Source organism: Sycon ciliatum, chromosome 10 (assembly GCF_964019385.1).
Source record: "Sycon ciliatum chromosome 10, ocSycCili1.1, whole genome shotgun sequence".
In the NCBI taxonomy this organism is placed as follows: domain Eukaryota; kingdom Metazoa; phylum Porifera; class Calcarea; order Leucosolenida; family Sycettidae; genus Sycon; species Sycon ciliatum.
In genome coordinates this window covers 24599419-24627277 of record NC_088652.1, presented here as the reverse complement: position 1 = coordinate 24627277, position 27859 = coordinate 24599419, and the positions used below count along the sequence as shown (strand labels likewise).

Below are 27859 nucleotides of genomic sequence, written 5' to 3'. Positions count from 1 at the left end.
TAGAGAGCAAAGGATTAATTTATAGCAAAGAAAAGGACCAGGGAACTACAAGTTACGCTATAATGTCCACGAACTATTTCACTGTATTTGAAATAATTTTGTTTGATACCCTGAGAACTCTGAAACTTTGCAGCACTGTGGATTATATGTGGATACAACATTTATGGAAGGAACACATAGTTCAAATAATTATAGCACTGGATTGTTGAGATTGTGAGCACATTCCAATCAGTACTCTACATATTTATAAGCGGTGGCAATCGTTAGGAATAGGTCGTGAGTTGTCAGAGTGCTCTAGTATATGAGAGAATGTTTTTTTTGTCTAATCGACGGCTCGTTTGAAGCCAGAGATGTTTGAACTTGCTTCAGTCGACTTGATTCTAGACAGTAGTCGAAGGAGTACTATGAAGTATACACCAGGCGTAGTCTGTAAGCTATCTTGTGAGAATTCTGTCGGTACACATCAGGTATCAGCTTGCAAAGATGGCTCCTCTCTGTTTCTTGAAAGCCTGTATAGTTGGACTGTGGCTCCAGCGATTCCCTTCTCAGAGCAGGTACCATACCCAATACGGTCAATACATATTGGACAAACCTGTGTGCACAACAGAAATAGTGGAGAGAAATCTCTCAGCTCATGAACACATCAGTGAAGTTTGAACTGCCGTTGTTTGTGGCCATCAGTATAAACCTATCGACTATACGAATAATGTGCAAAAAACCCTCTATAACTACAGCTGGGGCCATGGAATTATAAAGCATCTAACTTAGGGAACTGCCAATTCTGGTCGGAGTTGCGTTCGAGGCCTGCAATTCATGATGGCTATCGTATGTTGCATTGACCAGAGATCATATAAAACTTCCATGCCACATTGAAACACGCACTACTTTCGAGTACTTTGGTATCCCCCACCAAATGGGCATTCGTTCCCGGGGTGGCAGGCGTCACCATTCGTTATGCCTGGATCAGATTTCATTGACCCCAACTGTCATGAAGAATCATTTTTACTTCGACTGGATTTCAGTACAAGTATTAGTTAGTTGTAGAACTGCAGAATAAATTTTGTTGTATTTGGGCAACCATTTCTCTACAAACGCTCTATTTGGAAATTTTTTTTTAAATATAATACATGTCCAAATTCCACATCTACCCAAATTGGAATACTTGATCACGTATTCAGTCCTACACGGAATGTTTAGAAAACGCCAGGGAATAGGAATTTGCTAACGAGAACTCCAGGCCAGGGTACTAGCATACGAACAAAACAAGATAAAAACTCACCAGTATACTTGTAGTAAGTTCATGTCGGTGTAATATTCACGATAAGCAACGAGGCACCCTCCGATTTGGTCAAGCTGCTTTGAAGTCTGGTTGTTCAGGTGATACAAACGGGCTCCCTGTTGTTACTTCCAGCAGCTTCACTCTCCCTGCGACAGCGGCTATCAGCCTCTCTCTCCATCGTCGACAATTATCACAGATTCAACATTCTACATTTATCAGCACTGCACTGGGTGAATATGTCTCGAGACGAATTTAGCGGATCAACAACGCTTTGATGGAGATAAATTCTCCTCTGGAGGACCTTCAGGGTACCTGGAAGGGTATAGAAGACGGGATCGCTCACGGCGTTGGGAGAACATAGCAAACAACCTCTTCTTCGATTGAAAATTGGCAAAAAAGTGGGTGAAATGTATGTGCGCAGATGCATTTCCACTGGCAAGCTAATCCCTCATTACGTCATCAGCGCTCGCTCGGCCGAAATTCAAAAGTCGTCTTCCTGCTCGACTCGATCGCTTCTGGAGACTCGTTCTTGTTCGAGGGGTCTTCTCTTTCACCTACCTTCGTCTTGGCATCGAAAACTCGGCGTCGAAAATGAAGCCGGAGTGCCCCTTTAAGGCGAAGTGTCACGCATATTCTTCGTGCAGTGTGGAAAATGTTAATTTATGATTCTGATGCTACACTAGGTTCAGGGAAATCACCTTTCGAATTTTTTGAACTTGATCCAAAAATTGTTGCATTCTTGGAATCCTTGTGGAGCATAGCCAGGCAACTTGATCCTGCAAATTCGGATTATTTCATGCAGCGTTGGTTTTACCCCATGTTCAGTCGTCTCCTACTTCGGTCCAGACAGAGTAGATCAAACAACATAACAAGTTCTGAAGCTCCTAGTTGTAAGGGACTACGTGGATCACCAGATCAAGTGCAGAAGACTGTAATCAAGCTGACAAGTATGCTGATGATAAATGAATTACGTCATCACAAGTACTCTTTTGTTGCACACGCTTTTATTTCTGTCGCTAATCAGCTTTTCATCTCTTACGTACGCCTTTGTCCTATTGACATTTCCCTCGATGTTTGATCGTAAGCAATCTACTTGTAGTGTAGCCAGATAAGAGTCAGAAGTCTAGCTGTAAATCTGATCTCCCATGCTCCCGGAGAATTCTTAGCTTTCCCACTATGTTCTATCGAATTGAAATTTGTTGAATCACAGTGTACCACCTCGTACATCTATCGATGACTTCACTAGCCCAGTTCTCATATTCTTCACTTTCTCATTCGACTTTGTACTCAAGCGGGAAATATTTTGAAACAACTTCGCTTATTTTAGTGTCCCCTCCCTTCCCATCTCAGCCAATCCTTCTCCTGTATTATATTTCATTTTAAACAAAAACCACACTTTGCTATAATGCCCCCCCCTCTCATGCATGTCTTTGTTGGATTCGGCCAAAGAAATATGCTTACAGATGCATCTAATTGTTTAGTGAAAACATATACAAAACCGGTATGGAATGAAACCATGCACGCCCTGGTGGATAATGAAGGCCCAAGATATGGCAGATTTTGGTCCTTTTCTGGCAGGCTTAATACTTTCGTGGTATGTGTGTAACGGAGAGGAGCCAAATTCCAGAAAAACCCGGCCAAACTCTTGTATGTTGCGGCCAACACAACTGATGTTCGAGCAGAGTCTGCTAAATTTGTGAACATTATCAGCCAAGACCTACTAGAAACACCATTAAAAATGTTGCAGTCTATTTTTAAACGAAAGGTCTAATCGTATCAGAAAAGCCTCAGCTGTCGGCTCAAAAAAACCCGAAGACGATCCGAGGTCATGGCGCAGAGTTATGACACTCGAACGAAATTCGCGTGGGCGAGTCGGCTCGCGCGGCGTAAAATTTGAAACGCCAGCAAGGGATTTTCCCTGACTCGCTGGCGACGCGTGCACGACTGGCATACGTCATTTTCAAGCTGCATTTTGAAGCTCTCTCCTGCAAAAAAATTGACCGTTCTGCGATCGATATTGTTGAAATGGCTGAGAATTTAGTACCGCGCTCGCAGGTCTGGCATTGGAGCGCTCAGATCGCGCTGCGGCGTTACTCCTACGACTCTATCAATTGCGAACTGGGTATGGCTGTGTTTGTCTTGGAGAGAGCTTTCCATAGAGCCCGAGATTGTTGGAATACTCCAAAGGATATCGAAATTACAGTCAGATGAAAATGTGAGTTTGTGAATTTCATGCGTCTCTTGAAATAATTTAGGCTCTAAAGGGTTCACAAGAATAGAGAGTGTGTGGTTGATTAACCAGGTTTTGTTGACAATTTAACGCATGTTTCAAGGCGCTGTGTTTCTATTAATATTGCCGCGCAAGGTAGAGCTACCGTCCTGCAGCAAATTTAGAAATTTGGAGTTCGAGTTTCATTTAGATACAGTCTGTATATCCACTGATATTAAAATAATAATGTTTGGTGGGATCGGCATAAACAAACCACTTGAAATCAGCATGCTTCCGTGCAATGTTCAGTCAAGCGAAGTAAGAGCGTGTTTCGCAGCTTGCAAGGCGACAGATGCAGAACAGAAGTTGCGAATGTTTCCTGTTTAGACTTGTTTGTTAGCTCTCGTTTCTGAGCCTTCTACCCATTCCAATCCATATGGCTGTGGTTCGCCACCTGCATCAGAAATATCAACGCCAACAAGCCTTCCTGGGGATCGTTGGCAGATTGAGAACACTTGATGTTGGCTACTTGCATTGCAATGCACTCAAGCAGGCTGCGGATTTGCAGCATACTGGTAACCTGAAGTGTGAGTTGCAAATACATTAAGGGCTGCAGGCATGACCGGTAATTGGGTCACTGAGTCGGAAGGAACACGCAGCATGTGTCTGTTTCCCGGGTGTATCTTACTAAGCAGAAGCATGACATGAGGATGTTCTGCCAAGCGAATTAATACCAGTTTGCCAATTTTCTTGTTTGCAACATGGTGACTAAGGGAAAGGTGAGTAATTTAAAGTAGACCAACATAAACCCCATTGACGAGTAGACACACAGACGCTAGCAATAGAGAGTGAGAAGGAGAGAGAGAGAGAGAGAGAGAGAGAGAGAGAGAGAGAGAGAGAGAGAGAGAGAGAGAGAGAGAGAGAGAGAGAGAGAGAGAGAGAGAGAGAGAGAGAGAGAGAGAGAGAGAGAGAGAGAGAGAGAGAGAGAGAGAGAGAGAGAGAGAGAGAGAGAGAGACAGAGAGACAGAGAGAGAGAGAGAGAGAGAGAGAGAGAGAGAGAGAGAGAGAGAGAGAGAGAGAGAGAGAGAGAGAGAGAGAGAGAGAGAGAGAGAGAGAGAGAGAGAGAGAGAGAGAGAGAGAAGGAGGGAGAGAGAGAGAGAGAAGGAGAGACGGAGATAGATAGAAAGAGATGGGCAAGAGAAATAGCACAATCCTATACCCACAATGAGCATGGACACATACACACATGCTTGGCCACACACTCACACCCAGCCACACACCACCAGACACGCTCACAATGGGAAACACGGCTACACACACTCAACCACATGCACACACAAACACACACAAACAAACACACACACACACACACACAAGCACACACACATACATGCACGCACACGTGCACGCACACTTGAAAGAACATGTAGAAAAGACCGTCAGAGACACTAGAGTCTAGTCATCAACCGAGTAGTTAGGAGGCAGGGCGTCTCTCCAACCTGCCACTAACATGTCCTTGAGCTGTGCAATCACTCCTTCTGTGCCTTTATCGTACGCACGGTTCACATTCTCATCATTGAAATTAGTCGTTGGAGTCGAGTGATCATACAGTTCGGTGCCCCAGACATCTGTCCAGTTTGCGATGGCCAGCGTTCGATTGAAACGAACCCACTCAGTGAAGCGCCACTGGGGACAGAGTGAAAACACATGCACAAACACACACACACACACACACACACACACACATACACACACAGGCACCATACACCGACACGAATTCTGCTGATAGCAGTCTACTGTCACTCAAATTCATGTGATGGTAAACTGTACAACGGCTGCTCTTGAAAAGTGTCAGTGGTCAGTCAAATATTCCTATTGGTTGGAACTATATTTCAAATTGTCCACCTCCACACTGCGCTCCTTGCCAACATTCACAACACCATAGCGAGGAAGTTAGTTGGAAAGTGTCTCTAAATTACCAAACTATTCCTAGATGAGAAACCGGTCATTCCTGAGAAAACCGTGCTTACTATCAATACAGAGTAAACTGGAGATTCGATTGAAACAATTGTGTCATTCTTGGAAGTGAGACACTCCCCAGGCTCCCACTCTGAGTGCTCCATCTTAATTAACCCTTTTACCACTGCAGGGTACTGCAGACATTAATTTACTGATTGCGGCTGGTCCGAATTGTAAGTCTTTGCACTCTGCAATCGGACAACCGCGGCGGGCAGGAAAGATTTAAGGTTTTATTACTTCACTTGACAACACCAACTGGCCGCGAAGCGGGTGCTCCAGGCACCAAACAAGGGTATGTGTGTGTGCGGGGGGGGGGGGGATAGTGTACAGATGATAGGCTTATCATAGCCCGGCCAGTGATCTCGGGATCAGCAGATAATCAGCGCATTGGTAGGAGAGAATGACGTGCGTATAGTGCCAGTCACCTCCAATTCCTCCTTCCCCTTTCCCCATGCCACATACCTTGTCAGTTCGTATAGAATAGCCCATGACGGACTCCCTGGGTGGATTCGGGTACTTGTGATCGGGAATGTAGAAAATTCCACTGTTAGGCCGGGCGTACTGCGAGAAGGCACCCTGTGATGAACATGGAAGCACAGATAGAAATGGACACACACACGCAACCTCACACACACGCAACCTCACACACACGCAACCTCACACACACACACACACACACACACACACACACACACACACACACACACACACACACACACACATATCTTGAACCTTGAACACCCGTCCACAATCATGAAGAGAGCGGAGTCAGACAGAGCAGAAACGGGAATGTCTCTTCAAATCTACAGGGCAGGAGAAGACACGACCGCATACGCAGCGACATTCTTTCACCGCCGTCCGCATTGGCCTCGTGCAACTGCCTCTATTCCGCACTGTCCTGTGCAAGGTCGCACCAGTGCTCCTCAGGTGGGTCTCTTGCATGGAAATCCTGCTGCACAACAGCCCTCCAACGCCACTTCGGGCCACGAGGTGGGTGGGTCTGTGGCAGGTCCGCAAAGTGCACTCTCTCTGGGAGGGTGTGGGGGGTGGGTGACAAGGCCATCTTTGCCGCGTGGCTGAGCCAAAGCGAAAGATTTATACATACACACGCGCACACACACAAACACACACACACATACACACACGCACACACACACACACACACACACACACACACACACACACACACACATGCACACCCACACCCACACCCACACCCACACCCACACACACACACCTTGACCTTGACCTTGATCTTGCCCATTGCGTACGCAATGATAGCGAATGTCGGAAAGTTCAAGTGAGAACACGAGCGCAGAACTTGGCATGTCGTTTCAGGTCTCCTGGTCGACGAAATGGGCGTCCACAGACACATAGAAGAGGATCAGGAGCGGGCCGTGGCGGTGGGGTGCTACTCGCAACTCGTCTCCAGCCGGGACGATCTTGGCAACTCTCAAGCCAGGTGGTCACGCCGAGGTCCGCCAGGTCAGTCGATACCACATCTCGCCACCTCTTCTTCGGGCCGTGACGAGGACGGGGGGCAGGCAGCTCGCCGAACAGCAATTGCTTCGGTGCGCGTGAGTCGTCCATCCTGCCGACGTGACCCAGCCAACGAAGCCGGTGGCGACGGATGATGCGGGTGATATCAGGGTCAACACTGAATGTAGCTGCTAATGTGGCCGTTGAGATCCGATCATCCCACTGTTGACGACGGCCGATACCCACAATGGACCGAACACACTGATGGTGAAACGTGTTTAGCTTCTGGAGGTGGCCTCCCTTGGTGGTCCACGTCTCCGCACCATACAAGAGGGTCGTGAGGACGACAGCCTCATAGACACGCCTCTTGCTGCGAAGCGACAGGGTCTGGTTATCAAAGACAGGAGCTTTGAGGGCTCCGAACACAGCTGAGGCTTTCGCAAGGCGAGAGCGGACATCAGCACAGGCAAGACCATCCGAGGAGAGCACACTGCCAAGGTAGGTGAATTGGTCCACCACCTCAATCGTGTCTGCTCCAACAACAACGTCACGGCGATCAGCAGACTCACCCACAGCCATACCCTTGGTCTTTCTCACACTGACCGTCAGGCCCCAGCTGCTTGCGCATGTGATGAAGCTGGAAGTCATCGCTTCGAAGGCAGGCCGAGATGTTGCGTAGAGTGCAGCGTCGTCAGCAAACTGGGATTCTGTGACCGTTGATGACAGAAGCTTGCCCTTCGCCGTTCGGTCACCTACTAGCTTCCTCCCGACTTTATATCGAAAGGATATGCCAGCGTCCGGACAACTGGACCTCCAACTGGAAACGACGGCAGAGAAGTACAAATTGAAGAGCATTGGTGCGAGAGTGCAGCCCTGACGCAATCCATTCCGCACAGTTATCGGGTCAGTCAGCTTGCCATCCACGGGAACAGAAGCAGTCATGCCGTTGTGGAGTGACTGAATGATGCGGAGCATTGCCGGCGGAACACCAAGCTTTTGGAGAACCTGCCACAGCGCTGCACGCGGGATACTGTCATACGCCTTTCTCAGATCGACGAACAGGACATATGCATCTGAATCATGCTCCAACGTCTTCTCCATCAACTGCCGTGCGACGTACACCATATCGACGCAGCCACGTCCCTTTCTGAAGCCGCACTGAGAGTCTGGCAAGACATTTTCAGCGATAGCTTTGAGGCGGTCCTGCAGAATACGGGCAAGCAGCTTGCCGACAACGTCCAACAGACTGATGCCGCGCCAGTTATCACAGTGGTGTAGATCTCCCTTCTTGGGGATGGGCACAACCACTGCATCACGCCAATCATCGACTACAGTGCCTTCGAGCCAGGATTTACGCATGATGGTCAGGATGCGACTGTGTAGGTCTTTGCCACCATGTAAGACCATGTCCGGTAGAATGCCCGACTGACCGCCAGCTTTACCCGCTTTCATGGTCCGCAGTGCAGCCTCCAGCTCAGCAACAGTGGGTGGCTGGTCCAGCTCAGGAATAACAGGGCGATCCGCCATCATCTCGACCACAGCTGCGTCAAACTCACTCTCAACGTTCAGGACACCCTGAAAGTGCTGCAGCCATCTTCCACTGACAGCCTCGGGTCCATCACTCAACGTGCCATCTTCCAAATACACAGCAGACGGCTGCATTGGACGGCGGCCTTGATGGAGCGTCTGCAACTTGCGGACTGCAGCCCAACGAACAGAACAATTGTTAGCAGCATTTTCAGCTTGGGATGCGATGTCTTCAATCCAAGTTTCCTTGGCACTCCTTACAGCCTTCTCCACCTCACGTTGTGTCTGACGAAAGTTCTTGCGTGAAGACGCGGTGTTCTTCTGCAACATGACATCTCCAGCGGAATTCTTGATATCAATCAGCGGAAGAAGCACAGTCTCACTCGCCTTAAACCAGTCGGGTTGCCTGCGTTGCCGTGGTCCCAGGACATCCTCTGCTGTACTGCACATTATATCCTTCACTGCTTGCCATTGGTCAGCTGCAGTGTCCGCATCAGCAGTATCAGGGAGCTTGTCTGAAATTTGTTCAGCAAAGCTCTTGCGAACGGCCGGGTCACCCAGCTTTCCGACAGCAACAGGTGCGGGTTTCGGCACAGGGCGAGGCCTGCGGCACAATGGACGATCAAGTAGAATCCTGCTGCGAACCATGTGGTGGTCTGTCCAACAGTTGGCACCTCGCATTACGCTGACATCAAGACAAAAGCGACGGTGTGGCTGCCTCATGATGATAAAATCTATGAGATGGGTTTGCTTCGTAGCTGGGTGCATCCAGGTCCCACGCCTCGACGCAGGTTTCTGGAAATGGGTGTTCATTACAGACAGCCCGTTGGTAGCACACCACATCAGAAGCCGCTCACCAGCATCATTCCGCGCACCGTGACCGTATCTCCCCAACACAGCCCTCCATTCGTCTCCTGCGTCATTGCTGCTGCCAACTCTAGCATTGAAGTCACCAAGCAGCAACAGAACATCACTGGCTGGCACACCATCGACCACCCTCTGCAAATCTGTGAAGAAATGATCTTTGACGGGTGCAGTAGCTTTACTGGTTGGTGCGTACGCACTCACAACTGTCACATACAAATCATTCCTTCTCTGCCATTCGCCATGCACTCGAAGTTCCCCCGCCTCCGCGAGCTTGAGACGGGCCACAACCAATCTCGAACTTACGGCGGTCCACTGCTCACCAGCACGTCTCCAAGCTTCCGTCATCCCTGGGTTCAGCATAATTCCAACACCTTCGTTCCTACGCGCAGGACCATCGCCATTTGGTAGACGACGACCTGAGTGCAAGAACGTATATCCATCAGCTCTCCAGACATCGGACTCGAACCACTTTGTCTCTTGGATCGCAGCGATAGCAACATATCTCAGAAGCTCCGCGACCAAGAAATCCAATTTACGATCGATCGACAAATTATTATTTTGCCGCTTTCTGCAGATCCGCTCGTCTCCAGAGTCCTCGACAAGGGAACGAACATTCCACGTCGCGAAAGCGAGAGCAGCTCCACGTCCACCACCACCACTTCCTTCCTTTCTCCTCTCTGTCTGGTTGGACTTCGTCGTCGTCCTCCTCACCATTCCAAATTCAAATTTTCGAAATTCTCAAAATGAACTTTCCGACTACTTGTGCAGTGAGTGCGCAACAACAACTCCGCAGTAGCTTGCAAGGCCACTGGCGGAGGTCACCACAGCCCTGCCCTGGTCTACACCACACGGACAGGGCTGTGTTACGTGACACAAACGACTTGAGGTCAGAGCACTCAAAAATGCAACCAACCTCTACTGTACCAAGCGCACACACACACACACACACACACATACATACACACAAACTCACTCACTCACACACACACACCGGTCAGGGTGTTCACCCACATGCTCTCAGACAACTACATCAACACAAGCATCAGTATGCTCGTACGTACGAGGAAGCATAAGCACAAAAGCACCTACATTCTAGACACGCAAGGTTTACACGCTTTCAGAGCAGATTGATACCCTACAAAAATGTCTTCATTCACACTAGTCGCTACCACTATTTCGCACATTATCACCGAGAAATGTTGAATGTAAAGGAGGTGATAAAAGTGCACAAGTCAAATAGGATATCTAACCTTCTTCCACTGCTGCTTGGGATCTTTCAACAACGGTGCTGCACTGATTCCCTCCACACACACGGAGATGTTCTGCAGCAAAGGAAAATAAGATATAAATGCTCCGAGTAGTGGTTGAGGAAATGCTAAGAAGCAGTGCGTTGAATCCGAAAAGTATTACAAGATATGATATTCAAGCAGACTTGCTGGTCGGTATGTATTTCATTGGTCGAATTAGCAACAATGTTCGGGCGGGTGAAACTTCGCAGCATAAACAAACCTTTTCAATTGACTTGCTGCTAGTGGGGAGATGTTGTTGCTGTCCATGCTGAATCAAGCACATTCATCAGTGCAATATTTGGGCTGCAGTTGATTGCAGGAAAGGGAGAGATTTAACTTGTTGCTAGCACGAATTTATTTATGGGCCGTCACTTTACCTGCTGGCACTTGCTTTTAAAAGGTTTTGAGTGCACGTTGCGAAGAGTAAACACCATGGTTGCATACTAATATGGGAAAGGCCAAAAAAGGAGCACTGAGCGCATCACTTCAAGCAAATGTACGCATACACACACTCACACAGATGGACACATAAACACACCCAACCACGCCCGCACCCACACACACACATTCGAGCATCCCACACCCCCTTCCCCCACATGCAAAAACAAACGAAACATTGTATCTTACATGCGAATGTGTAGGACACAATTCAGGCTGCGGCAATCCGGCAAGATCCGTCAAAGTCGGGTAGATGTCAATCAGTTCCACCAGTGCATCGCTATGCATACCGCTCTCCGTTACCCCGGGTACGTGCAGCAAAAACGGAACTCGTGTGGCATCCTCAAAGTTCTGCCGAAAAAAGATACAAAAGAGAAAAAAGCAAGAGGGAACAGCCTATGAGAAAAACTGAACAAAAATGTTTCTAAAGCGATAAATAAAGCTAATTGTGCACTCATAAACAGTTGTTTTTATCGCTATTTTACGACTGTTGTCTCCTTGTCTCCTTGTCGGTTATTCGAATATATTTCTTTCAACCTATGATGTCATATCTGCAGAGATGATGGTGGCTGCTCTGAAAACTAGAGCTCGCACTTTCCGTCAACTAACTGACAACCAACTAATTCATGGTCGCCGTCTAGAGGACACGAGAAGAACCCTGAGCTTTGCACTCAGGAAAACCTACTGGAAGGCATTAATCCCTGCTGGGCACATGGGTACTAGAGGAATTCACACCGCATCAGTTCTACTTGATCCATCTACTTGCATGGATTGGTGAGAACATACCCGTCGGAACATAACTACTTCCTCCGTTAACCCTTTCACCACTGTCGACGTATATATACGTCATGAGGTGTGCACCTGCCCCACTGACGACGTATATATACGTCCTCAGTGTACGTCGCGTTTGTACTGATGCCTCAACATCAGTGGGGCCTGGAACTGTTCCTCAGTGGGCTGAAGACCCTGATCGACGTGTACGCAGCGTATGTGGCCAGTCTGCACAGCAGAACAGCCGCGAGCATCGAGTTTGGAGTGCGTATTTTTGGCATATCGTTCAAATAAATTGTTTTGCTCAAAGTTCGTTTTCGTCATCTTGCCCTGCTGTTTCTCGGCAAGGTAAGTAGCTCAACTACTCTGTGTCGATGGAAGGAGTCCTGTGAAGCAGTGTGAGGCGGGTAATGACTCTGAGGATGATTCTGGAGACAGCGAAATTGTGTCGGAGTCGTTTTCTGAGGATTACGAATTTGCTGCTATTCAAAAAGATCGCAGCTGACTCGGACGCAGGGGATGCTGGAGACCAAAGAGATTTGGAAAGCGATGCTGAAGTCTCTGACACCTAGGCATGGTGTTCTGAGCAGGAGCTATCTGTCGTGAGCCCGTTTGCTGAAGTTCCTCAAGTAAACTGCGATCAAATTTGAAGGTCAGATTTTTGAAAATATTTGAATTTGAAGTCAAGTGTACTGGTCAGACATGCATGCAGATCACAATAGAGATGTGCATACATGTAAATATTGTATGTTGAGTACAGAGCCAGGCACCTACAAGATGGAGATTGCTATCTAATATGAATCCAGAATAATCCAGAATAGTCAACAATTGTGCAATTTTGAACCACTATCAGAAATTGCGCAGCCGATTGTTTCTTGAATTTTCATGCGGCGTACGTACACCGGTACGCAGTATGCACTCGGCTGTTTAGGGAATGCTTCAGACTATTTTGATAGCTGGATTGTCTTGCCAGTGAGTGTCTAAATCAGAGAATGAGCAGCATTGCATTCTCCATCAATATGACTTTACCTGTGCCGCGTACGTACATACGCGTGCGGCCAGAGATGAATCACCCTGGGATGTGCCGAGCACAGTGAGGCAACCGCTGCCACTGCACCGGCTGCTATTATAGCTGATGCAGTTGCTGTGGTTGCTACTCCAGTTACTCGGCATCCTCACTGTCCATCATATGGTTTTGTCTTGAAGTAGGTAGGGCTGCTGGAGGATTCAAGCTTTACGAGGCGCCCAAGAAAAAGAAAGACCCATTCTGGATCGCGAAGTCGCATATGATGCAAGCGCCGTATAAAACGAGTTGCTGTACTCTAGTCTAGGTTGCCGTAGAACACCAGGATCATATTAAGCATGTTATATGACATTTCTCCATTCTGAAGTCAACACTGACCAGTTATAGCACTGCTTGCCATTGCTTGTCTGATCTTTGTCGTCAATTGCCTAAATTGAATGAATTTCGAGGAAAAATCGCCGAAAGTCGCATATCTAAATATGGTATTATGAGTCTCGTACAATGAAATCCTACAAAATGTCTTTGGATTCACAGTGCATATGTCCATACCCAACATCTCCAATCAATTTTGGACCAGAATATGCATTTTCAAAAATTGCCATTTTTGGCCCAGTGGGAGGTGATTTTCCGGTCAGGGCTGAAAGGGTTAACAAAAACTTCATGATGGATTTTGATGGATATGATAACACTTAGGACAGGTCGGGAACAGTTTTTATCAACTCCAAATCCCTGGACGAAGGTGATTCAGCCTATATACAGCGTCTTTACAAGAGAAACTGTTGGCGGAATGAGCAGAGAGTTTAGTTTGTGTCGCTTTCGCTCGACTCATTTTTGACCTGCGTCGCTGTCGTCATCTGCTGCACGCGAGTCGTCATCTCTCTCGAGTCGTTGTTCAGCTTGTTTCAGCCTTGCCTCGGCTTCTTTGATCACACTTCGCTGACCTTGATGTCGCCGTCGTTCAAATAAGTTGGCTTTCAAGCTGCGTGATCCGCCGCGTTGGCGATTACTCGTTTCCACCAGGGAGTCGTGAAAAATATTTTACGACTCCCTGGTTACGCGAAACGAGGAGTAAAGGCACAGCCAAACTGATACCATTTTCTCTAACGGATACCCCTGCCAGCACTGAACGGCAGCGGCTAGCAAGTCCAGTTGACTTTCTTTAGCCCCGAGACTCGCATCAGACTACAGACTTCTGAAAGAATGCATGGTGATCAGCATTCGAATCTGGGCTTTGCGCAGGTCTAACAAGAACTTGAGTTCAGAATTATTTTCATTGATCGAAGCAGCTCCTTGTTCACTCGCTCATTGTGTGGGCTCGCTGGTCCGTTTTATCGCTCTCTATCACTCTCCAACTTACTTAGTGCTAAAATGGTAGAGAGGCCAAGCAGCGCAATATCCCCTTGGAGAAGTAGTATTTCAGTTTCGCTCGCCATGACTGTCATCACCTATGTTTCCACAGCGCAACCATCGATTCTGCTCGGCTTGTTGTGAAAGGTTGCTTTCCTTGCATCGTACCTCTTTCATGGCATGCCAGGGAAGGCCAAGAAAGTGATTGTGACTCATTTCACGGCAGTTTGTGCCCAAATCAGCCCCTCAAAAATCCATCACGAAGTTTTTGTTAACGGAAGAAGTAAGACGATTTCATACAGGAGAATCTGTCAAGGTGACCACTCTGATAAGGTGACCACCTGCCTTAGAAGACTACTAAAGTCAGGACCAAGGGATGCTATTTCCAGTCAAAAGACCCTGGATAAGGGGACAGCTGGTTAACAGGGACCACGTTTTGAAGGTCCCTTGAGCAGTCGTCTTAGACAGGTATCAATGTATATCCATGCGATATGTACATTGAAAAAAAATGAAATCACACTCCCAAACAGTAGGATACGGGTGACAGCGCAGGCAGGTTTTGAATATATCTGACAACACTGCTTCACCACCACAGTTAAAGTGTCAAGGCAACCACTCTGAGAGGGCAACCAACAGTCCCAGAGGAGCCCTAATTTTTGATGCGGCCGAAATGGGTTTCAGCCCTGGGAGGCCGAAATTTGAATGGGCCAAAAAATTGCAGACGTGCAGTAGCTGCGAGTTAAGAATTATTGCAAAGCATCCAGTTGGCGAGAGAGTCCTAACAGGAAAAAGAACAAGTCAAACTTGTGATCAGAGCCCACCGTAAACTTGCCAAACTCTCCATGTTCACCCTGCATGAAAACACACACACACACGCACACACAAACACAGACACGCGTACACACACACATACACGCACGCACACACAAACACGCACATCCACACAGAAAGAGAGAGAGACACACACACACACAGAGACAGAGACAGAGAGAGACATACACACACATATACACACACACACATACCAATACGAAAAGGAAAGACTGTCCTTTGCATGGTTGAACATGCCATGGAACACACGGTGGTCTACAGCACGTGGTAATCTGGACTACAATTATGGTCATACCGAACATGTACTTGTCTGGAAGACATGGTTTCCTCGACTGGTTTGACTGAAGACAGATATCAAAACTGGACATGCGATGTTCCGAGAAAGACAGTAAAACATGTCAAGGAAACTGTCTGCCCCAGTGGACGAGGGCAACTAAGACCAACGGTTCTTTTCTTATTCCAGTCAGATGGGTGTATCTAAGAGAACCCCTGTACACAATGACCACATCTTGTCGGTTAAGCGTTCGCCTTAAGTTAGCTTCACTGTGTTGAACAGGATATTACCATGCAGGTTGAAGTTCAGTCATGCCCCCCCCCCCCCCCTTGCTCCTGGATTACGACATTGGGTATAACAGCAAACTCAAGGCGAACAACACAATCTTCAACCCTAAGTGAACAATTCACAGAATACGTTCAACCTCACAAATAACGACAACTCGCGAGAGAGACAATGTTTTCAAGCACAATCTAGGATCGTTATTCACAAAGTTGGCTGTATAGGGTTTCAAACACGGTACGCACCAGTTGCCAGCCATGATCACCCCACAGCACAACAATAGTGTCATCAGCATAGCCAAGCTCGGTCAGCTTCGACATCACTTTCCCGACTTGTGCATCGGTGTATGTCATGGCTGCATAGTATCTGTAGGAACAAAGCCAATGCCAGATCAACAGGGCATCCAGGTCATAACATCAAATCATGCACAACACCGTAACCTAAACTACAGAATCACACTAAAGAACACCCTAAACCATCTTCAAGGCAAGGTTGCTGCAAACTCTTGTCAATACAATCAAATCATCAACTGAATTGCCCCGGCTGTGAAATATGCAGTGCAGCTGCAGGAAGTTTGATCGTGTAAGAAAACTATGCACTGGGGCGCTTTGCAGTCCAAGACTTGATAATTCAGGGATATGACCTGCGTGCCGGGCACAAATTTGCCACAATGTCATGTTATCAGATTCAACTGAGCAGCATTGTTAGTGTCCAAATGATGCACCCAGTGGGTGGCGCCACGGGGTTCTACGAAAGCCAACTTGCAATGTAAATGGATACAGCTTGAACCACCTCAAGCTTCACAAAAAGCTGCTAGCCGAAGGACTTTATGAACTTAGTAACCTGTCGACATACAAACGGGCTCAAACGCTAGCATGAAATGTATACTCACGCATGCATACGTACAAACGTACACCCCATCCACCCACACACCTCCCACACGCACGTATATTTTCATGCACACTCTCACAGACACCCAAAAACAACCACCCACACAGACATATACACACATTGATTGGCGGTTACAACCTTACATGTCATATCTGACTGTTTGGAGCTGCCTGGAGAGTGGCCATGGCATTTTCGATTTAACATACCAAAGGTTTGATGGGCAGGGATGGGGGGGGGGGGGGGCGGGGACTGTCCGGCTAGTCATTCGGTTCACCTTTTCCACAGTTGTAGGGAAAGTCCCTGGACAGGGATCACACGCACGTCAGGACTTACCCTCTACGCATACCCTGTATATCATCGTTCGGCATACGGCACTCCTCTTTGTAGGCGATTGTGTAGTTTGTGATGCAATCCTCTCGGCCCTTGAACATAGCCTGTATGTCGTCCCAGTTGAACAACGAAGCCCAAGTTGTCCAAGCAACGTACGGCAGATTGCTGGGAGGGTTTGGGTTCACGGGTAAGCTGATTTTTGGCTGAGGTGGATACATGTCGAAGTACTTCTTTGGCGCATAGAACGGCACATGCTATGAAGAAGAACATACACACATACACATATACACATACACGCCCTTACACATTTTCCATGTACCATCTACTACGTATGCGCTTGTCGCAAGAGACGCGTACAAATCTGCATTGCTGGCACCACCAGATTCTCCCTTAACCCTCTCAGTGCCACGGGCGACTTTAGTCGCCCAGAATGGGTATGGGTGTACAAATAAATTCGTATCTCCACTTCTACACACAGGAGAGTTACAAACGACCACTCTACGTATTCAGGAAGACCTTGGCTATCGACTTATCACATCGCTTTGTGTCTGTGGGGATAGATATCGTCAGGGCGAAGCCTGAAGTGCGCGCGCTCGGACAAACAATTGTCGCGCGTAGAAAACATGACGTATGCGCATCGGGGGTTTCTCTATTTCTTTCGCGGCAACCCATGCGTATTGAGTATCAAAACATCGAGATTTTCAGTGGCTTTCGGGCCAACTTTGTCTGAATTTCGTGCGTCGCAAGATGACTGCACTGCGATCGATCGCGCGCGTGAGAAAGTGCAGATGCTACGAAAATGCAGAAAACGGACTTCGCTCAGGCGCCCTCGCGAGGAAGACTATTTTCGCTGCATTTTCTGCTCACAGCTGTCTGCCTGGCCATTATATCTTTCCAGAAACCATCGTTTGTAAAGATCCGTGGATATACAGCTGAGCTATGAAAAATTGGAGTTCGGCTCAAATCAGAAAAAATTGAATTTTTCTGACCCCCTTGGCGCTGAAAGGGTAAATTTTAACTGGTGATAGCGGATTTGAATCTGAATGAAACCGATCAAAACTATCACCAGATACATGTGATTGTGTAATCCAAAAAACTGATGAACGCATACACAAACACACACACACACACACCACCATCACCATGTGAGCTCGTCGCCAGTACACAAAATCTAAAAATGCGCTGGATATACAGCAACCAGTTTTATCTTATCGCAATGACAGCAGACAAGAGTCTTAACGAAACACGCCTAAACACACACAGAGGTGCGCACACACACACATAATTATTATAGACGCGTCCCCCCCCCCCTCCACTCATAAAAAACCCTCCCTCTCCCCTCCCCCCCCCCCCCCCACCCACCACACCACTTACTGGTTTGTGAAAGCCAACAGCTAGAAAGAATGGTCGTTCCTCTCCATGCTCGGTCTCATTCGTCCTCAACTGCTCGAGAACGTTGAGTGCATTGTCAGCAATCTGACCGTCCGGTAGCTGGTTGTCCTCAAACCCTTCAAACGCCCACCACATACCTAAGAAACAGGGATAGTGCACACGATACAGACAGTGTAAGGTTAGCTGTTGGGCAGCATCGATCCCATTGGTTAGGTTTAGCGGAGCAGCAAAATTCCTGACTCTGTGCGGAACAAAAACACAATTCCACACCTGTGATTCTAGATGAAGCCTGCCTTCAGCCCTACATCGGTTCAAACAAGAACAAGCTAACATGGATTCCTTCACAAGGCACAACAACTACCTGATCTTCCATTTGGGTGACGGGATGAAAAGGAAAAGAGGCTGATGTGTTAGGGTTTGGTTTTCCCGTCTGGATGAAGACTATCACCGCCAGAACTGTCCCTGCCTCGGGCCATTATCCGAAACTTCACACATTTATGCAAAATCGCTTAAATGCCGATCATGACACGTTACAAATATTCTAATACTTGTAATGTTTCATGATCGGCATTTAGGCGATTTTTCATAAAAAGTATTTCGGTATCAGATGCTTGAGGAATTTAAAGCTGCTTTTCTCAAGTAGCCCTTTCCCAAAGATGCCATAATTTGTCGCACCTTATGCTTTTCGCAACCGTGCCAAAACAAGTGCTAGTTGCTGAAATCGCATCCATATTTGCAGAAAAAGCTCAAAGGTTGCTAATATGGCAACCTAAAATTGGAGAGTTCTTGTGCAAAAACCTACAAATAGGGAGCAGAAATAGCACAAGTGCAGCGACAGCAAACTCATAGATCTACACCCCTTCCTGCTGTGATCTACATCTTTCCAGTGCAAGGGAAAGGGAATGCACATTATCATAACTACCGTTGATCTACTGTTTCTCTGAAATCAGTCTGAAGGCAGGCGAGAAATGAGCGAGTACGAGGATGCATTTGTCCGATATGTAGTAGGTGAGTAGGTGACTTGACCTTTTGACCCCATGTCATGGAATCAATTGCGCCAAGGTTGCGGAAAAGTTGCGAAATAGTTCGCAAAAATGAAGAAAGTTGCGAAAGTTGCGATTTGCAAAAATTTAAATTTCACCAGTTGTAGTCTTCGGGGTGCTGAGTCGAATGGTCTTGGTCCGAGAAAGCTGAGACGCTCCCTTCCTACTTTAATCCCAATCGAACTCGCGCACTTCCACCGAAACTGGGTGACTGCGCCCTACTAGATGGGGATTTGTATGCAAAATGTCACTAAAAGCGCCATTTCGTTCTTATAAAAGCACGGATGACCGCGATTGGCCCATATGTTGTAGTCTTTTGGACGCTGAGTCGATTGGTTTTGGTCCGAAAAGGCTGCGATGCAGCGTTCCTCCTTTATTCCCAATCGAACATGGTTGAACAAGCGGTCACGTTCTCCTGGGTGCCAAAATCACCTGGTCACCACGCCAGCAGGCGACAACTTTCACACCAAGGTTCAACTCGAGTTCAACTCGAGTGACAGGACTACACCCAAAAAAGGTCAAACAGGCTAGTAAGTTGTACCCTGCAGGCGCGGTGACCAGGTGACTGGTGTACGCAGGAGCACGTGACCGCTTGTTCAACCATGTTCGATTGGGAATAAAGGAGGAACGCTGCATCGCAGCCTTTTCGGACCAAAACCAATCGACTCAGCGTCCAAAAGACTACAACATATGGGCCAATCGCGGTCATCCGTGCTTTTATAAGAACGAAATGGCGCTTTTAGTGACATTTTGCATACAAATCCCCATCTAGTAGGGCGCAATCACCCAGTTTCGGTGGAAGTGTGCGAGTTCGATTGGGATTCAAGTAGGAAGGGAGCGTCTCAGCTTTCTCGGACCAAGACCATTCGACTCAGCACCCCGAAGACTACAACTGGTGAAATTTTAATTTTTGCCTTAACTTCCCCTTTAAGAAATTGTCGCCATGGCAACTTATAGAACCCACTACTCGACTCTTACGTGTATGATTGTTCGGTCCATACTGATGCTCCACGGGAGCTGCAGAAATGCACGAAAAGCATACAGGTAGACAGATGATTATGAACATCACTTATCCCAGTCGCAACATGCAAGAATAGGCGTGCACACGGAACAGTACCCAACCATTGTGAAGATTTCCTGGGAAAGGCCCAAAATAAGTTCAGTCCGGTTAGGAGCCTGCTTACTCTGGCTGCAGAATTAGGAAACTGTGGTCTAGAGTGGCACGTTCAAAGGCTTGAGGGATTGAGATGGAAAATCACGTGGAGCAGATCAATATAAAGTGCTCTTGCCATAGTGTCCGTATGCAAACTAAAACTAGGTTGATACGTGGAAGCACACAGTAATCACACCGTCTGGAGTATAAGCCTTACCAGAGCACAAGCCTAACTCGGTGTATTTGTCCCGAAATACAGGCATCTACCATGTATTAGCTGTATAAAGCATATCAGGAAAAATTTCATTTTCTAAATCAGTGCGGAGCTGCATCTGCGCCTTGATTCTTGAAGGGTGGGGGCGTTCCTACGGATGCGGAAAACTCGGCATCTATATAGAGAAACCGAGTCTCACGCGAACCGTGAAAAAGAAGAAGAAAAAAGTGCGGCAACTTCACTTGCACTCAGCTTGCAGCAAGTCTCGCAGCTGCTACGTCCCGACGGTGCCATTATTCAGCTTTGGTCACTGAGTGAGGAAGGTAACAACCATGAGTGAGTGACTTACAGTGGTAATATGGCAGGCCTTCGGGACTCCAGGAGTGTGCTACGTCATCATTGCCACTCGGTGCGCCCGGATGAAATATCTTGCCCATCCCAATCGAGATGTACTGAGTGCAGAACAGGAGAAGGCAGGCACGACAGAAAAACACATGATATTCGGTCACAGTATTTTCTGGAGTAAAAGCCGTACTGGAGCATAAGTGGCACTTGGATTTTTGTCAACAAACACAGGCATGTACCCTGTTTATCACCATTAATTTGACTATTGTAGTGTAATGCGCACCGAACGTTTTGGGCGAATTACTAGTGACTAAGGTGCCGCGTATAATCCAGAATATACGGTACTTTCACAAAAAAAATAAAGGATGTGGCGGTGTATTAAGTTCAACGGAATCTCTGACCCACAGAACTTCACAAAGACCTGAAAGCAACCGCTGTTATGGTTCAGCATGACTAGCTCGAGTTTCCCCAGCACTTGCCAGGTCTTGTACAAACAATTCCTAGCGTGGTTTTCCTTTTACAGTAAAACTCTCTAATCAAAGAATCACAGAACATACAAACTAGCTGTATGCAAGTAAACATTTTTATGCCAAACAATAGTTTTTCAGGGAACTTTGTTTTTGAAAAGCCAATAATAATCACTTGAGACTCTAGACTGGTCAAAAATGGTGACTGGTACCCAGACGTGCCCGGAAAAAGGTTTCATTTTCTTTTTCTTTAAATTTGTTTGTTTGTTTTCTTTTTCTTTTTCCTTAGTTGCCGTGTCAGGCCAGTGATATCATATTCTGTGATCGGCCGTATAAGAGGCTTATTCAACTGTGAAAACATCAGAGTACCACTATCACAAATGGAAAATGTCCAAGAAGAGCAGCGTATTCATCACACCTCCTGCAGAAGATTTGCTCCCACAAGGAGCAGTCCTGGTGACCCAGACACCACCTGACTGCATTTCTCCAGTAGCAACTGTAACGAAGAAAAACGCAAAGCTCTGGGCACGCCACAGGACTTAATGCAACCAGCAGACTGGAGCACCTCCCTTGATCTGTGAGGCGGCTTCTTGCACGTGCCAGTGCATTCAGTGCATTGGTCATACCCTGGTGTCCTGTGGAACGGAAGACTTTACCGATATGTGTTCCTTCAATTCGGTCCGTAAGTAAGCCAATGAAGGCATTCACTAAAATGAAGGGGGAAACATTGAGGCACATGACGTCGGCTCTAGGCACAAGAGTAACGTCATGTGAACGATTTGTTGCTAGCCTGCTCCTTTCTCTGGAGCATGCCTCGATGACAGATGTCGCTTATCCCCGCAGTCCTGGTCTAGGCATTGCTCAGAAGTTTCAAACAATGAACCAGACCTCATCGACGGTGTGCTGGTATCATTTACTTGGACGTCCTGATAAGAAAGATATGAGTTTATCCGCAAAGGCATTTGACCACTTACGCCATTCTCCTTGAAATACTGTGGAATGGTGGTTGCGTTGACCTGATTCCTCCAGTACTCATCATTGTCGATTAGCCAGACATGAGTAGTGTCAGGGCGGCGTCCCGTCAACAGAGAAGTCCTAGTTGCAGTTCCGCATACATGCACCCACGCACACAAGACACATCCACATACTTACACAGACCGACATGATCACATACACATAATAGTTATGTGCGCACACACGCATGCACTCGCGTGCACACACACACACACAGACACACACACACACACAGACACACACAGACACACAGACACACACACACAAATAACCATACACATAGGCACAACAGTCGCATTATAGTATGTTCTGGGAAACCGACACACCACTGGCGAAATCATTCCATGTACCACGACCAACAACAGCAAAACCAGCAGGAACAACAACATCAAAATCAACTTGACCAGGAAGAAAGACAACAACAACAATCACCAAAATAGGAACAGGAACCACACCAAAGCAGCAGCGGCACCAGCAACATCAGCCGCCCAAACAGGTATCAACGAGAGAGCTTGGAAGCTCAGAGCCCTATGCTATGCTTTTCTTGCCTAGCTCATCACCGTCTACTACCCTGATCACCTAGGCAAAACAGCATAGGGATGTTATAAATTTTTATTTTTTCCTATTTTTTTCACGACATAACCTAGGATTCGAACCCGCACTATCGTCCTGCATGCGTTCCCCCGATACACACCGCATACATACTCATTCTTCCAAGTTGTTCCACGTTATGATCTTGCATTTGAAAGACCTATTTGAATATTGTGGCCAGCTGTCTTTGATGGTACGGTACGGGACAGGTACGGGAGAGCGCCAGGCATACCGACAGAACAAACACAGAAACACACGGAATTAAAGCTGTGGACCTGGCTGGCGCCAGGCGTTACTGAAATAACGTCATTTGCATAGCTACAGGAATTAAAGCTGTGTGGACCCTGGCTAGCGCCTAACGTTACTGAAGTAACGTCTTTTGCATAGCTACGGGAATAAAAGGTATTTTCTGTACCTTGATGGTGAACAGAGCGCAACCTGGCAGTAAGCTCTGTTGAATTGCATGGATTTGGCTGCAAGCTGATCAATGTTTGGCGAAATGACCTCCTTGACGCCATAGCTACCGAGGCTCGGTCGCAGGTCTACAGGCAGACGGAGATATAGCAAATCAGGCATAGGAAATACAACTAGACCCGTTGTTACATGTGAGAACAGTACTGGTACTTACTTCGGGCAGTACGTTTAACGGGCTCAACTTGACTTCAACAGAGTCAAAAGAATGAAGGGGGTGTGGACTTATTTTGGTACGGTACTTATTTTCGGACTTCTAATACTGGTGTTTAAAAGAAGAAAGGACCTTATTGGAACAGTAAAAGCTGTAATGACGACCACTCGGATATGGCGACCACTCGGATATGGCGACCACTCGGATATGGCGACCACTCGACCATGACGACCTCTTTTCCTTGTCACGGACGCATTCACTTTCAAAACCGCTCGGATAAGGCGACCACTCGCTCAACGCGACCGACGACCACCCACCCGCGACCGCATTGCACAGTGCTAGTACATGTAAAATTAATGTACGCATTGCATGGCGCACCATGCATGGTAGATCTACACATCAGTCCAGGAAGTGTAGATATACATGGCGTATGCACGACACTTGACAGGTTTGAGAACCCCAGGCACATGAGTCGTGGTAGAGTAGCATAGGTGTGTGCACTGTGATACACTGATCAAAATGATGTATCCCATGTGGATATGGTCACGTGACCCACTGAAACTGGATAAGAAGACCACCTGGCCACGGCAACCACTTTTTCTCGTCCCTTGAGGGATCCCCTTAGACAGGTTTCCCTGTAATCTTAAACCATCAGCCTTGAATCCACAAGGTGAAAACTGATAGTGGTGGTGAGATGGTGCGCTCTTTGCCAGAACCATACATTATAGAGAGTGTTGTGTGGCCAGGCACGTATTATTTTGAGAAATTTGTCCATTTCTGTCAGCATTGCTCCTACTGCTTTGGATCTATCCTGGGATAGAGATAGGAGAATCAAGTGGCCATACAGGGTGTGCCCCCCCCCTTGCCATGCTCCATCCCCCCTTCTCTTAGGCCCTGGAGTACGGCTCGCTCCAGTCGACTATTTTGCACGCAACGGTCACGAAAACCCTTGACCTGGTGACCTGCGTCAGGGCGATTTGCCAGTAAGATAGACGTTCAGCATAAATTGTGTTACATGTCAGGCGCATGCACCGTATGAGTTTTTTGGTGTCTGGAAACCACCTTTTTTCGGGCAATCTTGCCAAAGGAAAAGAGTGCCTACGCTCGAACTGGATTGGTTATCCTGCATACGCGTCGATCGACGGGCGGTTTACAGTACAGTGACTATGTCCTTATTTCAAAGTGAGAGAGAGTTGCTTTGCATGCAGTTCAAAATACATTATTCTCTCTTTCTTCAGTGGAGAGTAGCCACAGAGAGATCGATCTCTAGCTCTGGTTCGCTCCTGGATTGGCGATGACGTTCAAGAAATCCGTTTCGTCTCGAAATTTGAGTGAAGCACGCACGATGCAAGTTAGTTCAAGGATATAATTGACGAGATCTCCTTCTAACTGTTGACTCAAATAATGATGACAGCCTTTCGTTCTCGCTCATGTGCGCAGCAGACATGTTCGTCAAAAACGTTGTCGACTGGAAGACGTAAAAATGTGCGTCCATGATCCACTTGCGCTTCTTCAGAACGAAGCGCTGCTCCGGCCGCGACTCAAGGACGCGGGGCTTCGCTTTTCTCCCGCGAGCTTCCATCGAAGCAAAGTCCAAAACTCTATATTGAAATCATGTGGAACATTGCCAATACATGCCGAAAACTTCGTCATAAGAACAGAAAGAAAGATACGTCGAATGTAAGCAGTATTTTGATGAAACAAACATGCCTGCATGGAGTGGACCACTTCTTGTAGTGAAGTATCATAGACATAGTGTTATACTTATAGACTTTAGTGTATACATGTAGCCCGGGCGGCTAGGCCTATCAAACCTTTACGGGTTCAATATGACAAACATGTATATGAGTAAACAGTTTCCTCTGAGACAAAAATGCGATAATACTCATAAAAAGGACACACTTCAGGCTCATTACAAACATTAGTTACATGTATGTCCAGTGGTTGTCTCTTGTTGTCGCACTACATGTCACGCTTATTGAGTTTTCTCGCATTTGCACCTTTGTGTCATTATTGCAATTTTCGCTGTTTACTTTAGCTATCTTCTTTTTTGTGCTGTTTTACCACCTTCTTACTGTATTTAATCCACTGTTCCTGTTCATTTTCCCTTGCCTGTATTTCACCTGACGAGAAGGCTTGAAAGTATACTTGTGAAGACAAAAACTTTCAAGATGTTTGCAATGAGCCTGAAGTGTGTCCTTTTTATGAGTATTATGTATATGAGTACATTTACTTTTTGAAGTTGTTGTTGTTGTAGAAGTTTATTTAACGTCGCACCACAAACAGGCGATTTCGCCTCCTTTAATACATGTGGACGACCTCATCATCATCATCACCATCTACGTTGCCGAAAAAATAATAATAGTAAAAAGTTTAAAAAAATAAAAATAAACGGCATTATGCAGCTGACCTGCTGGTATGTAAAAGGTAACCCATACCCGTTTTATCCTGTTACGGGTTATACATGTACCAACATTTCCATGTAACATCGTCCCCTCCCTCCATTCCTCATTACTCTTATTTCTGTCCTTTCTACACCTGTACCTGGTGCCCTTTCAGACGCGTTTGTGCCAGCATGATCTGATGATAGCATTAGCAGTCGGACGAGCCCCGCATCTCATCAGCACCAGTGTTCATTGGCGCCCTGCACCCCTGATCTTGAGTCCCCCCTCCCCCCTAGCCTCCTCCCTAGCCCTCGCCGTTATCTCCGACGGGATGTTCGGGGGATGCGCATGTGCACAAATACATAAATATACAGTGGGTCTCCAGAAAAAAATTAGTAACTCTAGAAGCCCCCTTTTCAAGACTCGGTGCACGCCACTGCATGTCGACGGCAATCACGAGTCAATGGAAAGCCTCAGACATTCACGGAGAAGCTGGGAGAACCCGTCATGAATGAATGGGATGATAAGACGAGAATCACACAAGGGTTTGTTCGACTCACCATCGATAGCGAGAAACAAAATGTTCTTTCGCTTCGGCACTTGCACGGAGCTCACGCACCCCGAGAATGTCCATAGCGCAAGGATTTGCAGAGACCACCACATTTCGACTGCAGAGAGTCTGTACCCGCTTCTAAAGCACCAATCTCTAAACCCTTTTACTAGTTTTAGCGACCGACTGTTTTCAAAGTCTTTCTCAAAATGAACCACTTTTTTATAGTCAGTGTTATGAATGAAGCCCCGGCCGGACGGGTGTGAACGCAAATGTGTTGCTAGAAATCTCATGCGCAGGGTCGTCAGTTGCGTTGTCGTCCGTACAGGTTACTTACTACATGTAGCTTTGTAGTGCAGTTCTGCTCAATGAAATCCAGTCGCGTCAGAAGTAAAGCTTGCACCATATCGCTGCACGGTGTTCGCAGGTCTAGGGCTGCGCAACTCCAGGCGCGTAGATCTACTCGACGGAGTGACGCCACTGGATTTCATTGCGCAGCATGCACTGTCTGTACACGTCCCACGTCTCACTGGCGTGGCCGTGCTGAGTGAATGCATAATCAGATCCTTTTTGAGAAGGAGCATGAAATGTCATCCGAAAAACAAGGGCAGATATTAGTGAGGTTTTGCATTCCGAAATTCGGCAAAAAGATTCGGCACGCGGGAGCGAGGTCGAAAATGCACACGAAGATTCGGAGTGTTTGTTCGGAAAAAGCTCACTTTGCCGAAAATATTTTTCGGATGCATTTTTCTTGTAGAAGAGGGCTAGCGAGTGATTTATTCAAAGAGGTTTCTTATCTCGGCATCGCTTGGCAGGCGTCTTTGGCGACATAGCATCGTCAGCTACCTCTGATTGCTCCTCTCCACTGCCTGTCGACTCTCTTTCGCCTGGAGTGTTCTCACCGTCATCTGTGTGGCTGAAAAGACTATGGCGACACGCATAACATTTGACTTGGCCATGGAGTTGGTTTTTCTGAGGCGACTGAGGAGGCAGGTTTGGCCCTCGACTCTTTGGGCGATCAAAGTTCGTTGGAATAAGCAAGAAAAGGAGCACGGGACCGGACGTTGCTGATGCTGGGGCTCACGAAATGAAAACACATCATTTTCGACTTGCAAAACAAACGTTGGTGCGAAAATTCGACATTTTGATGTTCGACAAATGACCGAAGAACGCCGAACCGAAATTCGGAATGCAAAACCTCACTATTATAGCAGCCATTACAGG

General features: G+C 47.1%; 1 protein-coding gene across 2 annotated transcripts; it reads right to left on the bottom strand.

The window, feature by feature from the left end:
• Nucleotides 1-26930, bottom strand: LOC135825652 (iduronate 2-sulfatase-like). 2 transcript variants are annotated; one of them, XM_065338268.1, is made up of 14 exons: nucleotides 26646-26802; nucleotides 23492-23618; nucleotides 22446-22566; nucleotides 21009-21111; nucleotides 20271-20309; nucleotides 18232-18386; nucleotides 16861-17111; nucleotides 15882-16002; nucleotides 15071-15100; nucleotides 11297-11458; nucleotides 10631-10702; nucleotides 5970-6083; nucleotides 1280-5174; nucleotides 1-592 (listed from the first exon to the last, which is right to left on the bottom strand). In XM_065338268.1, the coding sequence occupies exons 1-13, from the start codon at nucleotides 26746-26748 to the stop codon at nucleotides 4944-4946; spliced, it is 1629 nt and encodes a 542-aa protein (XP_065194340.1). In that variant the 5' UTR covers nucleotides 26749-26802; the 3' UTR covers nucleotides 1-592; nucleotides 1280-4943. The 2 variants fall into 2 exon arrangements, with proteins under 2 accessions (XP_065194340.1, XP_065194341.1); XM_065338269.1 differs by lacking the exon at nucleotides 23492-23618 and having other exon boundaries at nucleotides 26646-26930.
• Between the last annotated feature and the right edge of the window lie 929 nt (nucleotides 26931-27859).

What these genes read in the sequence shown, in the direction of transcription:
- LOC135825652 (XM_065338268.1), bottom strand. Translation starts at nt 26,748, where the DNA reads ATGTGGTGGTCTCTGCAAATCCTTGCGCTATGGACATTCTCGGGGTGC. An exon ending in AGTATTTCAAGGAGAATGGC is followed by an intron (nt 21,112 to 22,445) that starts GTAAGTGGTCAA and finishes TTCTGCACTCAG; the next exon opens with TACATCTCGATTGGGATGGG. An exon ending in TGGACCGAACAATCATACAC is followed by an intron (nt 18,387 to 20,270) that starts GTAAGAGTCGAG and finishes CCTGTTTCTTAG; the next exon opens with GTATGTGGTGGGCGTTTGAA.